General features: G+C 44.3%; 1 protein-coding gene across 1 annotated transcript in view; it reads right to left on the minus strand.

The window, feature by feature from the left end:
- The window catches only part of IL12RB1 (interleukin 12 receptor subunit beta 1), a 123,836-nt gene that overhangs the window by 35,222 nt on the left and 70,639 nt on the right, over positions 1-17,975 (minus strand). Inside the window, exons 4-8 of the mRNA XM_066574913.1 lie at positions 15,736-15,881; positions 12,286-12,358; positions 7,376-7,486; positions 4,694-4,773; positions 1,540-1,744 (exon numbers count right to left, since the gene is read on the minus strand). Of these exons, the coding sequence (XP_066431010.1) occupies positions 1,540-1,744; positions 4,694-4,773; positions 7,376-7,486; positions 12,286-12,358; positions 15,736-15,881 (615 nt within the window). The remainder of the gene's footprint in view (positions 1-1,539; positions 1,745-4,693; positions 4,774-7,375; positions 7,487-12,285; positions 12,359-15,735; positions 15,882-17,975) is intronic.

Raw genomic sequence — 17,975 nt, forward strand, 5'->3', positions numbered from 1 at the left:
TTTTGAATATATTATATGTACACGAATATTGGTTCCAATAAAAACTAGAACTAAGAGCCTAAAATTATTTATGACATTGAGGTTAAAAATGCACTTAAGGCAAATGAGTTCTGCATCAAATACATTTACATGAGACAAATTCAAAATGTACAATAGAAAAGTGAGATTTTTGGGAGGGTTTTTCCAAATTTAATGTGACTGTTGGGAGTTTAAAGAAAAGGTAAGCACTGCGGAATAAGTTGGCGCTATGCAAATAAAGATTTATCATTATTAAAAGGCGTATACAGGCCAAAGTATACATCTTTTGGCATACAATTAGCTATTATAAAGTTTATTGGCACATTGGAAATACAGCTCCAGGGCACTTAATGAGTATTTTATATTGGAGATTTCAATAGCATCATTATTAAAGGGGTTGTTCAGTTGTGAAGTATTGATGGCCAAACCTCAGGACAGCCATCAAAAGTAGATTGGCAGAAGTCCTCCGCCTGCGACCTCTGTTGATCAGTGGTTTGCCAAGCCAATGCTTTTGTGCACTGAAGGGATTTCTGCAGGAAGCAGACAGCTGTGTTCTCACTGCCTGCAGTATGAAGCCCAGCCACTACAAAGTTACGATTCACTTTAATGGGAACTTTGTCCATAATACCAAGTCAGGCTACTGCAGTGGGAACGGAGCTGTCTGCTAGCTGCAGAAATCAAGTCAATGCACAAGGGCATCGGGCCAGCGAACATCTCATCAGTGAGGATCTCAGGCGGTAGACTCCCACTGATCTACTATTGATGACCTAAGCTGCGGATAGGCTATCAATAGTTTACTACTGGACAAACCATATAATGTAAGGGGTGTAGTAGTGCTGTACACAGGAGGGCCTGTAGAGGGCCAGAGACAGGACCTCTATTGCAAGAGTTAACCAAGGGGTGGAGCAAGAACAAGATAAAAAGCCAGTTCCTACCAAGGAAAGACAGAGAGTGTCTGGCTGAGGGCCAGGTAGACAGCGCAGTGGAGCTGCAAGGCTGTTAGCCCAAGTGTGTGGCTGAATAGGCCCAAGGTGGACAGGGAGACGTCCCTCACCTCAACACCCAGCAAAGGTGTGTGTCTAGGAGGACCAGACTGACCTAAGATGGCTGCTGGACCCAGGCAGCCTGTTTGACCGGCTAGAGAGAGAATCCCTGCTGTGCGCTGCATCTGCAACGAGTGACCTGATCCCGGGCAGCCTATGTGACCGGCTGGAGAGATAAGCTCTGCGGTATCCTGCATCGGCTAAGTGCGACCTGAGCGCTGGGCTCTGGACTATTGCCTGTTTACCTGATATCTGGGTTATGGACTATTTGTTTACCTGAAGTTAAGGTTGGACTTTTTTGTTGCCGGTGTAAAAATAAACACATGACACGCCTGTATTTGAATTGTAACCATTGGTTTCCGCCTCTGACTGCCGCCGACACGTACGCCTACCGAGCTATATCCCCACAGGGGGAACAAATTTATTTAGGAGCTTCTTCTGAAATGTTACTGATCTGCTAAATTTCCACTCAACATACCTGCCCAGTCTTCTTCAATGACTGTAGTCCATGGAGAAGCAGCTTGAGCTTGATTAGAAGCTATAACACTGATGTTATAACCTGCTCCAGATATGTTCGCATAGAAGCTGTTGTGTTTTGTCAAATGACTTGTGGTTGCACTATAGCAATGGAGGAAGGTGACGTCTACACGGTAATTCATGCTGCCTTCTTCTTCAGTGCTGAGCTGTAAAATTGAAATAAGGACCATTGAAACATTTGCTTACAGTTGTAAATGTAGTCATTACATTTTCTTCTGCTGTTTCCGGCATGAATTACAGTGGATATAAAAAGTTTACCCGCCCTTGATAAAATGCCAGGTTTTCATCACATTCAAAAAATCTGACAAAGATGAATCTTTTGAAACTTATTTGCACCTTCAATGTGCCCCGTTATCTGTACAATTCCAACAGAAAACAAACTGAAATCTTGTAGGGTGGAAAAAACAAACCAAAAAAAAAACAACCTAAACTAATGTGGTTGCATAAATATTCACACCCCAAAATGTAATACTTTGTTGATGTAACCTGTGACTTTAAGGGTGGCTTCACACGAGCGTGTGCGTACTTAGGTGCATACGTAGGTGTGCACCCTGTACAAGCAAAAACACGCGTGAATGCAGGTAAGCATTGTCTTCAATGGGGCCGCGGCTGCTGCTGGCGGCTCCATTGAAGACAATTGTCTGCTGGCACCCTGTAATTGTTTTTCAGGGAAGAGCTTTAAATAGAGGCTCTTCCCTGAAAAACAATAATTTTAATGTATAAAAATTTATATATATATATATATATACACATATATACACACATATACTTACCTGTCCCCCACTGCCATGTCCTCAGTGGGGATGAAGAACACATTTGCCGCATGTGGCAGATGTTTTCTTCATCCCCGCAGGAAAAAAGAATTCCCTGCTGCACCTGCCATATCTGTGACAGATGCAGCAAAGGAATTCTAAATCCCAGCGGGAAGTAAAAAATTCCCTACCACAGCTGTCACAGATGACAGCTGCGGTAGGGGATCCAGCTGCCGGCATCCTGTAATTGTTTTCCAGGGAAGGGCTTTAAATATAAGCCCTTGCCTGAAAAACAAAGCAAAATAGTGTTAAAAATAAAAAAAAAATACTCACTTTCCTTCAGCTGCCGGGACTCAGAAGTGTCCTCTCTGCGCTGTCCCTGGCTCGGCAATGCAGTTCTTTGAGCAGGCGGGGATTTTAAATCCCCGCCTGCTGAAAGAGCTGCTTTTGATTGGCTGATGCACTCAGCCAATCATAGGAAGCTCTCACCTGTCATTCATTCAGCAAGAGCTGCCTGTGATTGGCTGAGATGCTCAGCCAATTACAGACAGCTGCTTCTGATTGGCTGAGCACCTCTGTGTATTTCTCCGCTTATAAGGCCATGACAATCATGGACATATAATAGTGAAAATGAAACCACTGAAATCAAAGGTTTCATTTTGTCCTGTTGGGGCTTCTCGGGCCGTAAATACTATGTGCGGGAAAGATCTGGCGGCACCTGTCTTCCCACGGTCCTTTTGCAAACTCCTGTTTAGTTTAGTGGCATGCGTAGTTCTGCCTATGGCAATGTGTCTTCACCCTTGGGGTAGTTTCATATGGCCGTAGTCACAACTACATCCATGCTAGGGAGCGCAGTCGCGCCTGAACTACTGTATATTCCGGCGTATAAGGCGACTGGGCATATAAGGCGACCCCCCCAACTGGCGCCTTATACGCCGGGAATACGGTCTAAAAAAAAAAGAAAAAGCAGTACTCATCTCCCCCCCATTCAACATTGAATTGGCTAACTCACGCGGCGTCAGCCAATGACAGCCATTCAATGATGTCATTGAATCGCTGTGATTGGCTAACTCACACGCCGTCAGCCAATCACAGCATTTGCTTTCTGGAGGCGGGGATTTCAAGCCCCGCATCCAGAAAGCAATACTCTGTCGGGGGCAAGGAGGGAGCGACAGCCTGCAGCAGCGCCGCAGAACGCCGGGGGAGGTGAGTACTGCTTTTTTTTCCTTTTTTTGTATACCCGGCGTATAAGACGACCCCCGACTGCAGAGCACATTTTTCGTGGTTAAAATGTCGTCTTTTACGCCGGAATCTATGGTAGGTTTTTCTTTGTCCTGGAAACACCGGGAAGACAAGTGCCGCCTGAACTTTCCCAAACGTCAGGGCAAAAAAGGTAGAGCTAGTGAAACCCAAACCACTGAAATCAATTGAAATTAGTGGTTTCGTTCTGTCCCGTTATGCAGACGTAATTATCACAAGGTGAGAAAACCACATTTTTCAGAAATCGCCCTAAACCTGATCTCACGTGGCAGGATCAATGCACACATTCTGCAATGAATACCTGCAGCAATTCAGCAGACATTCCAAAGTGACCAATTTCGCATCTAAATGGTGCAAATTTGACTGCGCTTTAACTAATTCTGCAGCAAAAATAGACATGCTGCTGATTTAGACTCGTGTTTAAAACGCTGCGGATTTGTCACAGAAAACTTTCTGCACCGTGTGAGGGAGATTTCTGAAATCTCCATGTGGATTGTACGGAGTTTCACTAGCAGAAATTCAGAAAAACAGATTCAGGTTTCCATTTTTTTTTAAGGAAAACTAATGCTGCAGACTGCGCTACTTCCCCATCGAAAAAAACGAAAACACAATGGAATGGAAGCAAACTGAAGCCTTTCCGTTTTTTGAGAGCCTTACTGACGCCATTAGCATATTATATGTAAATTCATTTTATAAGTAAAGAGATACTGTAACACTTTTTTGTTATAGGAAAAGTAATCTAGCGTGAATGTCGAGAAATATACATAAGTGTCGTATGCCGGTATAGGCCATCAATACCAGATCCGTGTGGACCTATGGGGACACAGAAGAGATAGAAGTACCCAGACGAGCATCACGTCGCCATCTTGTGGCTCGTTGGGGGGCTGAAACATTTACTGCAGCTCAGTTCCATTGAAAAGCTTGACCGTATTTGTCAACGCTGCAGTAATGTTCAGCGTTTCTAATGACTTTTGCGCACATGTGCGTCTTGCGTCTGTCTGTTTTTATGACCTAACAAATATAATATTGCTTGCTTTAGTATATACTGTAGGTCACAGCAGATCAGGCTGAGCTCACACTTACTTTCCACAGTAATGAGAGGTTCCTGGTACCGGCGGGGGTTAACCTTCCAGTGTTCACATCTATCTGCAGAGGTCCAATTTCTGAAAGAAACACCAAGATTCATATATGTGAAATATCTTACTCCTGAGGCTGCGCTCATGAGAGCGGAATACTATGGCTATTCCACAGCTGAATCAGCTGCAACATTAAGGCCATGTTCACATTAAGCCTATTCTAGCATGGAATTCTCTGCACCGAATCTGCCTGTAAGGCCTCCTTCACACGACCATATGCGTTTTTACATTCGGCGGTAAGCAGTGTATATTCACATGAATACCTTTTTGCCACAATCGAGACCCGATCTTAATTAATATTTTTGAAGCCATTCACATGGGACGCTGCCGAGTGTATGTAAAAAAATATGCAGCAGTCATGGCATGCAGCGATCGTCAGAAATCCTCAGAATGGCAATAAGATGTCTAATACGGCCAGCGGTCTTATTTTCCCAGCATTGTACGCACCGTAACTCCCCCCCTCCCTTTTTTCCAGCTACCATAGAAGTCTATGGAAGCTTGCTGCGTATCATGGCAAAAGATAGGGCAAGGCCCTTTCTTTTGACGCGCCATATAAAATAGACGACCAAAAATAGTCAAGTAGGTCCTATTTTTTCTCGCACGAGTATTTTATGTGGCAAAAAACGTTCGTCTAAATGAAGCCATTCAAATCCAATGCGTTGCATGGTCGTGGTTTATGTGTGCCTTTTTTACACGCTAAAATACCTGCGTAACGGTCAGTCAGATGGGCGTTTGTTTGCTGTGCATTTTTTGCGCAAACACACAAACATTTGCGTGACTGATGCTGAAAAAAACGCACCTGGCTGTGTTTATGCGCACATGACGAGTGGTGCTCGCTATCCCCTACTGCGGCTGTGACAGCTGCAGCAGGGGATTCTTTGGATGTGAAACCCCTGGATGCTGTCACATCCAGGGGTTTCACCTTGCGGGCAATAGGGGCGGCAGCAGCAGTGCCGAACCCATTAAGAACATACAGTGAAGATCGCGATCCTCAGAGGCAGCACTCAGCCATTGAATGACAGCTGAGCGCTGCCTGTGATTGGTACCTGCGCTCAGCCAATCAGAGGCAGCGCTCAGCCATTCATTGAATTCAAAATTTAAAATCCCAGCCTGCTGAAAGCACTTCAGAGCAGTTCAAGAGCTGAGACCTGGCAGCTGCGGAGAGGTGAGTATATATTTTTTTATATCTTGCACATTCTAGGGATGATTTTCAGGGAAGGGCTTATGTTTAAAGCTCTTCCCCAAAAATCACTGCAGGGGCTGCCGGCATGTTATTGCTTTCAATGGAGATGGCTGTAGCACATGTAAAAAACAAACAAGTGACCGCTGCCACTGAAAAGTATTGGTTCTAATAGATGCGGATAGCAAATGCAAATAACAAGCGCAGCAAAAAACGCCCATCTGACTGAGCCCTAAATACGGTGGCCTGAATAAGCCCTAAAACAGTGTCAAAAATCAGCAGCTATTCTGCAGTTGTGTTTGCCAAGAAGCCATGCCCAGATTTAGCCTTGTCTATGTACAAAATCTGGATGCGGATTTTCTAATGCGTTCCTGCGGAAAGTAGTTACATGTAATTTCTGAGAATCCGTGCCAAAATGCAACAGAAATTCCGCAGGCTTGTTGACTGAGCTAAATCAGCTAAACCCTCCCACATGAGCATTCATACAGTGTATGCATTGCGGACGGGATTTTAGAAATCTGATCTACACGCTGCGACATCAATCTGCAGCATCAATAGACCTCAGACGAAAGAGTGAAATCTACGTGATTTGGTGCAGATTTTCTGCGGCAGAAAATTTTCAGCAAATCCGTAACACGTGCGCATACCCCAACAGATAGATAATATTCACTGTGATCTATGAGCCTTAGGCCTCATGTCCACGGGGAAAATCAGATCCGCTGCGGATTTATAGCGCGGATTTGGGCTGCGGATGCACTGTAATTGTCTTTTATTTTTCATGCGGGAGATCAATTGAGCTATGTGCTCTATGAGCTCCCGCACGCGTGATCCGCACTGAAATGGAGCATGTCCATTTTTTTTCATGCTCCAGAAATGTTTTAATTACCATCCGTGGGTATTTATCTACCCGCGGGTGGTCAATGCATTCCTATGGGGCGCGGATCCGCGTGCGGGAAAAACGCTGCGGATTTTAATTCTTATTGTCCCCGTGGACATGAGGCCTTAGGCCTGTGTCACACGGGCGTACTTGCGCACTACAATTTTGTGCGAACAATACGCACAAGATAGAACACATTGATTGCAATGGGTTTAATTACAGGTACGTATTTTGTGCGCGCAATTGCGTTGCGCCAACAAAAACACAGCGTGAGATATTTTACTTGTGTGGGAAAAGAACACATCTAGAACTCATTAACCCATTAAGGACCAAGGGCGGTAAATATACGGCGCTTGGTCCCGGGCTTAAAGCCCTGTCAATAGTAAAATTACGGTGGGAATTTAAGTCTCCTGACTCTGCAATCAGAGACAGGACAGGCTGTCAGCTGTTGGTAACAGCTTACGCTCGTATGACACAGGCCTTGCGCTCTTTTTCGACTTTCTGTCCAAAAACTGCATAGAAACCTGGATGGTAATAGCTTATAATAAATAGCAAATCAATATAAGGCTCACCTGCAGGAACAAAGATGGCGTCACTCCATTCACTCCATACACCTTCTTCGTATGCCTGTCTAATCTGAACATGATGGCCCCGGTGATTATCAAGAGCAAATCTGCAATCTTCTGCAGGGAAAGAAGTTTCACTCTATCAGTCGTCTTCCTCGCAATTTAAAATGTTATTTAACACTTAGGGCTCATTCACACAACTGTATTTTCACCACGTATTCCGCATGTGATGACACAGCCGTAAATTGAGTCAATGAAAATAAATGGACTTTCATTGATATATGCACACCAGTGTGATAAAGATGGCACCATGCTCTATTTCACCGCGTACCACGCAGCTTGAGCCCTATACTTTTCTATGGCAGTATATGCAACGCTGTTCATATGCAATGCATTGCATAGGGGTGATAATTCATACGCACCACCGCTATGAGACAGAGCAGGGAATAAAAAAAAAAGAGAAAGTAATATTGTACATGACTGCAGGCATGAGATACACGGGCATGCGCAGTTCACTCACTAGTGTACAGGGTGATGTCCGTCTCTCTGCTGAGATCACACAGACTGGTAAAACGTTGCGGGACTACCGCAGCATTTTACGCATAAGGTCGTGTGAATAAGCCCTTAGGGAGTCTTCAGATGAGTCAAGCCAAATGGGAGGTATTTTGTCCTGGACTTCACCCTACAAGGGCTACTTCAGACGAGAGTATGCGCAATTCCACCTGTTTCAGCGCAGCATATTTGTGCTAAAAATGAGCTCAATTTGCGTGCATATCACTGCATTTTAATGTGCTTTTTGAACACGCGGGCAAGGTTTTTTGCCCATGGGACACTACCACACCGCAATGTAAATAACTATTTAGCCTAATGAGGTCCAGATGTGTTCTTTTCACAGGATCGCGCAGAGTATTGCACTTTTGCATACTCCCTGAGGGTGCGTTCACAAGAGCGTATATCGGCTCGGTTTTCACGCCGAGCCGATATACGTCCTCCTCATCTGCAGGGGGGGGGGCCTGGAAGAGCCAGAAGCAGGAACTGAGGCTCCTGCCCCCTCTCTACCTCCTCTCCGCCCCTCTGCACTATTTTCAATGAGAGGAGGCGAAACGGGGGCGGGGCTAAGGGCCGTGAATTAGCCCCGCCCCTGCCCCGCCTCTCTTCATTGCAAATAGTGCAGAGGGGTGGAGAGGAGGCAGAGAGGGGGTGGGAGCTCAGTTCCTGCTCCTGGGCTCTTCCAGCCTCCCCCCCCCCCTGGCACATGAGGACAACGTATATCGGCTCGGCGTGAAAACCGAGCCGATATACGTTCGTCTGAATGCAGCCTTAGGCTTCTATGCAGCAGTTTAGTGCGCAAATGTGCAGAAAGATAGAACATGGGCCATTTTTCTGTGCTCATGAGTAATATGAACACACATAAAAAAGAAATGTAAATGAACCCATTGAAATCAAAGGGTTCAATTCTCTGCCTATTGCTCTGTTATCTTTTTGTATGTTTCTCATATCAGTCTATGCAAACACATACATATATATATATCTTCCTTCTTAGTAAACAGCATCTAAATGGTTAACGTATTGTACACTGGAATGTCCAAGATGTTTTTGTGAATCCCACACTTCTTTCCCAGTAGAAAAGCTGTCCGACAGCGCTCTGGGGCCCCCTACCTTCGCAATCCTTAGGGATATTAATAAGTCTATTCTCCTTTAAGTTTCATTTATAAGAAAGCACGTGTTTTAGTAGTAACACACCTAAAGGTGTTAACATATGTTAATCATTAGCCAATCATGGATTCTTATGATTCTAGGGGTATGTATTTCTATTTGCTACGTCATTTGGGGTATATATGTCTCATGATGTCATTAATAAACCAGAAGCGTACTATATTGTAAACATTTTGTCTGTATGCATGCACTTCTCATAACTAATTTGGAGCAGTACAGTGAAGTCAGAGGGATATGATTTATTTCCCATAACAGCTATTGTGAGCCCTTAGGCCAGGAGCATACTAACGTCTTCCAGCCACCTTTTTGCATCCATAATACAGAAATGTGTCCCGGCCTGACCTCGGTTCTCCTGATCTAAACTACAAACATCATACACTCCTATAATGTTCGGCGTTCAGGTCATGAGAAATGCTCCAGCATTAGTATGCTCCCGAACTAATTTAAAGGAGTGAAATCGGTGGTGAAAATGTGCAGCATAAATTGACATGCTGTGGATTAAAAATCCACAGCGCAGGTCAGTTTACACTGCGTATTTCTACTGTATCATGTGAATGGGATTTAATGCTCTGGTGTGGATTGGCTGCAGATTTCACTCCTGTAATTGAATTTAAATAGAAGAGTTGAAGCCTAGTGTGGATCGGCACTGCATGGTTCAAATTTTTTAGCTGTATAAAATCCTCTGCACATCAACTACACCCTTAAGGACGCCTTCACACATACTGTAAATGCTGTGGACGTTCTTGTGGAAATTCTGCAGCATTTACAGTACAAGCCTTATCCGCATAGAGCGGAAAGTTTCTGTACATAATCTGTGGTTATGTCCACTGGGCGCATCTCATCTCATCTCAGCGCAGACGTAGGGGCAAGTGAACTGCGAACTGGACTCACGGACAGAGATATCATAAGGAGTGAACTGACGACCAAATAAGCACTATACATACCAGCACACATAGGCAGATGGAATAGCTATAAAAGTATGAGATATTAGTTTGTCAATTGGCCAAGTCACTTAAGCACATGAGCCCGCTTCAAAGGTCCTCATTGTCTTGTGGATCCGAACTCTAATGAGACAACTAGCTCCAGGAAACCTGCCTGCAAGTAGGCGATTGTTCCGGTAAGAACGGCCCCATTCTGAAACCTAAGGACCTAACTCGCCCAGAAATGGTAAATGATCTACAGCAGGACAGGAAACAGTTCACAGCAACACACTAGGGATAGCATGTAACACAGAACAGGACAGTTCATCCCTGATGTCTGGCCACATGCACAGACAGTGAACATGACACTGCTCACACCTACACACACAACACATAACCAGCATGCAAGAAAACCAAACCCTATAGTGAAGGGATACCAGCTTCCTCTTGCAGAGTGACTGGCATATATATGCAGCAGACCAGTGGAGATTGGCTGGCTGGAGAATACCACACCCAGCCAGCACAATCATGCCACACCTGTGGAAATGTGCTCCTGGAAGCCTGTAGTACTGCAGCTCCCAGAAGTACAACTTAACATCTGCAGTGTATTTGAAATATGCGGTGGAGTTCAAATCTGTAGCATTCCTCTTTATGCTGCAGATTTTGATTGGAGATTTTAACCTTTAATACCTGAACTCAGAGCCTTATAGCTTCCCATGATGCTCTGAATTTGAGTCAGAAGACCAGCAGTCAGGTCAGGATGCTCCTCCGTATTACGGATGCATAAATGCCTTACATGTCAGACTCTGGCAATGATGCACATTTTTCAACTTTTCACCACCTGTCAGTAATAAATCCTCATAGACGCAGCAGCTGTGTTTTCCATAGCAATGCAATGGAAAGCGTTCACTGCGTTACCAGCGGCCCGGATTATCACTGCAAGTAACGCAATGAACAATCGCCCGTGGACAGGCAGCCTAAAGGAGAAAAGAAAACCCCAAGCTATGCCCGTTTTTCTACCATGGCCGGTATTTGTTTGTGACAAAGGTGGCAACTCTACGCGGTGGAGATCCGTGGACAGGCAGCCTAAAATAAAGTTTCATCACCATACTCAGAGAACCATAACTTTTTAATTTCTTAATCTATGGAGCCGCATGAGGGCTCGTCTTTTGCGGGATAGGTTGATGGTTTCATTAGTACCCCAGGTATATACAAATGTTTGATCTCCTTTTATCACCTTTTTTTGAGAGACAGAATGATCTAAACCAGCAATTCTTGCATTGTTTTCATTTGTAATTTTTTACAGCATATATTTTGTGGAGTAAATGACAAGTTATTTTATTCTGTGGATCTACAGAATTAGTCCTCCAGCACACCAGTGTATTTGGAACCATTTGCTGTCTGTGTAAATCCACGGACAGGTCACTGACCCATTATAACCTATGAAGGTATGCACATGGATGCTTGGGTCTACGCATGACTCCCACGAATTTGCTATGATTCATGGCAGAAACTCGTGTAAATGAAAGTGTAAATTTATGCCAGCTCAGAGTTGTCATATATTTGACTTCAATGGATGACTTAAGAAAGGTCATCAGTAGCAGACTGGTGACGGTCAGCTGTCTGGGACCCCTGACAAATTGCTGGTACTATGTGCAACTATCTTAGTGTATGGACCTGTTTTGATGCTGGAAGCAGACAGCTCTGCACATTGTTCAGTGGCTTAGTTTGGTACTGCAGGCAGAGCCCCATTGAGGCTAATGGGATTCCACCACCAGTAGCAACCCCTGGCTGCTGTACAATATACAGAGCTATCTGCTTCTGTACATTAAGATACTGGCTATGGGGAACATCTGATTGACAGTGTCCTGGGCAGTGGACCCTTGCTGATCTGCTATTGAGAATAGCTAGAAGTGGAACAATCCCTTTACAATGGCTATGCACTTCTAATAGCTGTCAACTGAACGGATTACTTTCCAGTCTGTGCTTAATTTTTACTTTACTTTAACAATTGTAATTAATCATGGATCGATGGAAGGATCATGCAGGTCGTAACTTTTGTTTCTTTTCAAATCAAAGTAGCACTGAACTTGATGACAAGCATGGGAAGGAGGGTGGGGAAAACTCCAACCATGATCTCTTTCATTCCCATTTAATTTGTACGTGGACAAACATTAATCATATAACTTGTTGTATGTGGGTTTTGAACAGCCTTCAGTGAATGTGTACATCTACATTGCACATATGACAGTTATATCTTAGTATTACTGATAACTGTACCTTTGCTAATCGGTATGTCATCGTGATCTGGATGACGAGCGACTGAAGTACTAATTTTGCAGGGCAAAGGATCCTAGAAAAGCAATTGAAATTGATAGAATTCACATTTAACATTTTGTTATTACATGGTCAACAGATCAACTAAACCTGCTTCATTCTAGTTCTTAGTCCCTTACTAATAGCAGCCAAATTTCATAATAAACATTTTTTTATTAAAAAAGTACTATACTGGTATTTTCAGTGTCTGCCAAATCTGTAGGTAAATGTTACTTGTTTAAATACATTAAAACTCAGTCAGTCAAGTGATATGTACAATAACATTTATTTGAACCTAAATACATTAAAACTCAGACCAAGCACTTGGATTGTCCAGCTTCTTTTCTAGTGTACTCCCAGTCAGTACAGATAGCATGGAGTCGAATGGTTTCTCCGCACCACCTCGCCTCCTCTCATTGCAAATAGTGCCGAGGGGCGGAGAGGGGGTGGAGAAGGGGGAGAGGGGGTGGAGAGTTGACAGAGATGGGGCGGGAGCTCAGAGCACTGCTCCCGGCTCTTCCAGCCTCCTCCCCCTGCAGAGAGGGACGCCGTATATCGACTGGGCGTGAATAAGCCCTTAGGCCGCCTGCAGACGAGCGGGTCGGATCCGGCAGCGAGAATTCTCGCTGCAGGACCCGACCCGAGAGCCTGCAGGGACGAGCGCGTACTCACCCGCGCCTGGCAGCCCCGGCTCTTTCATGTGCCGGCTGCCGCGCAGCCGGCGCATTTGCAGACCGGAACCGGCGGCCGGGTGAGTGCGAGCCCCGGGATTTCCGCCTGTGTGCAGGCGGCCTTAGAGAAAGACAGCAGATAACCTTTACACTAGAACATTACCCTAGCAGCTGATGAGCTTGTAGTCGGGTGCTTACTGTAGAGTACTTCCTTTATTTTATGTTTAGGGTATGGGCACACAGGACACAAATGTGGCAGAACTTCCACAGCAGAATTTGGTGTGGAAAATCCATAGCATGTCTGGAGTGACCTGTAGTTTGTATTGATACTATTTTGGGAACGTAAGGCTTTTTGATAGCTTTTCCTCAATTTTTTTCTTGGTGATGGAGTGAGCAAAAAGTGCAGCTCTACCATTGTGTATTTTTAACTCTGACAGAGTAAGGCCTCCTTCCCACGAACGGATTTCCGCCGCGTAATTCGTGGCAGAAATCCGCTGCGTTGCCCGCTGCTATTAGGTTCTATTGAACCTAATAGCACAATGCTTACGGTGCGAAATTCCACCGCGGAATACCGCACCGTGAAATCACCCGTCCTCACCCGTGGCATGCTCTATTTGCTTGTTGTACTTTGGTTTTGTTTATTGCGCATGGTTGTGCTTCTTTGTGTTTGTTTGCCCCACATGTCCTGTTTGGATGCTACAATAGCAAGTTTTGCTGTTTTCTTTAACTTTTTGGATGTGAAGACTTGGGAAAGGTTTTAAATTGTAACTTAATTTTTTACAATAATTAAAAATCTTTATTTTACATACATACATAGTAACATAGTGAGGCTAAAAAAAGACAAATGTCCATCCAGTTCAGCCTGTTTTATTAGTGCACTTAGTGGACTTGAACTTGTGATCGTTAAATCGCTTTTGGAGTATAATGTCAAACTATGGTATTGCATTATACTATATTTTAGCATCTTGCCTATTAATGACCTATTACAGGTAGAGATGAGCGAGCATACTCGATAAGGCAAACTACTCGAGCGAGTAGTGCCTTATTCGAGTACCTGCCCGCTCATCCCTAAAGATACGGGTGGCGGCAGGAGGCGGGGAGCCGCGGGGGAGAGCGGGGAGGAACGGAGGGAAGTTCTCTCTCTTTCCCTCTCTCCCGCTCCCCCCTGCTCACTGCCGCAACTCACCTGTCACCCGCCCCGGCAGCCCTTCAGAAGTCCCTAGGCTGCCATGACACCTGGATAGCACCCCCGCAATCTTATCGCAGAGGTGCCATTTGGGGCATTTAAATCCCAATCTGTACAGTTGCATTTAAAGAATTAACAGCCATGATCAAAGTTCTCTCTGACTACAGCTGTTTCTGGCAGGTATTTGCTGTCAAAGACAGTTGATACCTGCTGTGTATGGAGCAGGTTCGGCTTCTGAGCCCACTCCATATACAGCATAAGCTGTGGAAGACTATATTTGTGTTAACTGCATGGGTTATGTGAGAAGGGTTAAAAAAAGTGTTTACACTAAACTGTGAACTGACCTCAGTATTTAAAGGAAGTCTGTCACTTGATTTTACCAGGGTAAGCTAATTTTATTAGACGAAGTGCCACCCCTGAATGATATTGGTACTTTTCTAATTTTTTAATCTCATGTTCCGATGCCAAAACGCCCTGCTTCCTGTGCAGTAAGTAAAGGACAGTTAAATCGTGCGATGGATGGATCATTTCCTCGAGTCCTCTGAGGTCTCTCCCTTCCTTTAGTCTAACCACGCCCCTCTGAGATACCATGCATTTCAGTTACTCCCTGCTCCTATGCTGCACTAGGGAATCCCGCGCATGCGCAGTGACTCCATGTAAAGAAAATGACCATCTACTATTGGTTCACAGTGTTACACGTGTGATAGATCTAGCACATTTTGAGCAACATGTGCAGACCGGAGCTGGCGGTCGGTGAGTGACGTTTTTGTGCGGGCTTGGCGTGCCCCGCACAGAAATAGAACATGCTGCGGTTTGTTTGCCGCGCAAGATTTCGCACGGCCAAACCGCAGCCATCTGCCTAGGATTGCGTTTGCTATGGCAGTTTCCAAGGGCGGATATTTCCGCGGGAAATCCCGCCGCGGAATTTCCACCCGTCTGCAGGCGGCCTTAGTCAATGTATTTGATTGCCTGCAAATTACTGCGTATCATACACATTATTATTATTATATATTATCCCATGCGTAATACACTATTCAAGTAGCTTTAATATATAAACGGTAAAACTGTGTTTCATATGGCTTCTGAATTAACCCTCTGCGGTCTTGATTTATTTTATTTCTCAGTTTTGTTATATATTTTTGTGTATCTGTTTTGTATTTTGACATGGAAGTTTGATATTTAGAGAAATCTTTCAGCATTGGCCGATGTTTCTTTGCATAAGCAAGCACCAATTTCCCCCAAAAAGCAGTGACCCTCTGCATGCAATAATAATAAAGTTTAGGATAAATCATAAGTGGTGACAAATTGTTTAGCAGGAGGGGGTGCAATATACTCTAATTTGCTGTGTCAGCTTTTTTTCCCATTGGATTTCTGCATACTCCATGCACTTTTATTAAAGTTTAGTAACACCAAGCACTTTTATCTGGGTGCCTCTTGAGTCATTGCTCTGTATTTAATTTTGTCTATGTGCTAAAATATTCTGGGTAAACTTAGAAATGCATTTTTAATTGCAAAATTCTAAACGATACACTTTATTGAGTAGATCAGACATCTTACCGAATAAGAGGAATGTTCTTCATATCTTACTTCTTTTCTGGTATTTAAGGACCCTGGAAAAAAGTCAGATCTTGTCCAGGAGACTGTAATGTTACTGCCGTCTCTAGTAATATTGACCTTCTTGTGGTCAGGAGGGTCCAGTTTCACTAACAGATTAAAGAAAAGAATGGGTTACACACCAGAGTACTGATAAAATATTAGCAATTTTCTATCTAGGCTATTAGTCAAGATTTCAATGTAATCCTCTGGAGCCTATACCCGAACTGAATGTGCAAGATGAATGTCAAGGGGTCAGATCAGATACATCACTCTAAGGGTGCGTTCACACGAGCGCATAAACGGCGCGTTTTTGCGCCCAATCGTATAAACGTGACCATCTGAGGCGTTGGTTTCCAATGTATTCGTTCGCACGGGTGATTTTACGGCGCGTACAAACGGCAACCCGAAAAAAAAAACGGAACATATGCGACCGAAATACGCGCCAACGCATATTCGACGGCCGAAAAGATAGTTTGCAAAGTAGGAACAAACGATAATACGCTTTCTAGCTCTGGTCATGATCGCCGAAAAACGTTCTTTCCGGCGATTAAACGTTGCACACGTGCGAACGTAAATATGCCTACGCTCGTGTGACTGCGCCCTAAGTTAAAGGGGTTGTCCAGTTGTAAACTACTAATGACCTGTCCTCAGAAAAAGTCATCAGTAATAGATTGGCGGGAGTTCATCACCCAGGACAACCGATCAGCTGTTCTATGGGTCAATGCACCAATGTACTGAGCTGATTCCTGCAGGAAGAAGACAGCTCCGTTCTCACTGCAGTGGCCAGTCTTGGTATCACTGGTCAATGGGACCTTGGCTGGTAATACCAAGCCCAGTGCATCGCCACAGAGAACAGATGATTGGCGAGGGTCCCTGGTAAAAGCACCCTTTCAATCTAATATCGATGACCAATCCTGAGGATAGGCCATCAATAGTTTCGAACTGGACAATCCCTTTAATATATATATAATATTGTTCTGTATGTCTTGCCTCTTGTATATAAACCTGGAAAACAAAACAAGTCCCAGATGTAGCATTGGGACATCTAGGATATTTTTTTTCAGGAATATAGTAAGTCATTCTGTTATAGGGACAGGATCCTGATAGGGTCGCTCTTATCAGATCTCTCTCTCTCTTTTTTTCTTTTTTACCTTTCTGGAAATGCAGCTAGGACTTATTTTAGGGGTAGGAAAATGCATTACATCTCACAAAAATCACTAGTTCGTGAGATGCAATAAACGAGGAGGCTCCATAGGGAAACATGGGCTACAAAACATCGCAAATCGTGGCTGTATAGAGCGTGCCACGATCGCATCAGACAAAACCTCGCTAATGTGAAAGAACCCATAAGACAGCATGGGCTTCACATACATGCGATTTGTAGCACTGTTGCATCGTGAGTATATCGCAAGATCTTGTCGCCTGCTTAGAAGCGGCCTCAAGCTGCACATCAGCAGGGATGCAGTGGCCATCTTGGAAAATAGTGATGTTGGGGAACATCAGAAATGGAGGTCAAAATAAGAAGGTAATGGCTGCATGATTTATATCCATAACCAGCTGTATATAAACATGACATTTTTGAAAATTCGCTTTACAACCAGAATAACCCTTTAATTTTAGTTTACTGACTGCCAGCATCAGCACGGACCAAGGAAGAGTTAAATGTGGATGTAGATGAATGCTGGTAAAGCAAAATACGACTCCCTTATGTGGTAATGGCTTGCGGTTCCACATATAACTTAGATTGCATTATTTGCTGCTGGCACTAAATGGCTCTGTTGCAGCAGACAAACAGGGAAAGTATATTCTGCATAAGGGCTAACTCACACGGGTGGAAGCAGTTTTGGTCGGCGAAATAAGCAGTGTTTTCACGGACCAAAACTGCTCAGATTTACTGCGTATTTTGGTCCTTGTTGTGCTTTCACACGCTTAAAATAACGCAAGGAGGAACAAACATGCAGAGAATACTTTTTAGGAAATGGGGTTGTATTTGGGACCACCCCTAGTAATTGGGATGCCGAAGCTAACGGAGCAACAATGGACAGACATCACTGATAGCTTCCTTTGTGCTGTGCAGTTTCCAAACTGTATTGGAAGCCCATGCATGTGATGAAGCCGCCACTATAATATGTCTGTGTGTGTGTGCGCGTCTGCGCGTATATGTATAGAATGGCGTGCGTCTGCGCGTATGTGTGTAGAAT

Source organism: Eleutherodactylus coqui, chromosome 7 (assembly GCF_035609145.1).
Source record: "Eleutherodactylus coqui strain aEleCoq1 chromosome 7, aEleCoq1.hap1, whole genome shotgun sequence".
Classification (NCBI taxonomy): domain Eukaryota; kingdom Metazoa; phylum Chordata; class Amphibia; order Anura; family Eleutherodactylidae; genus Eleutherodactylus; species Eleutherodactylus coqui.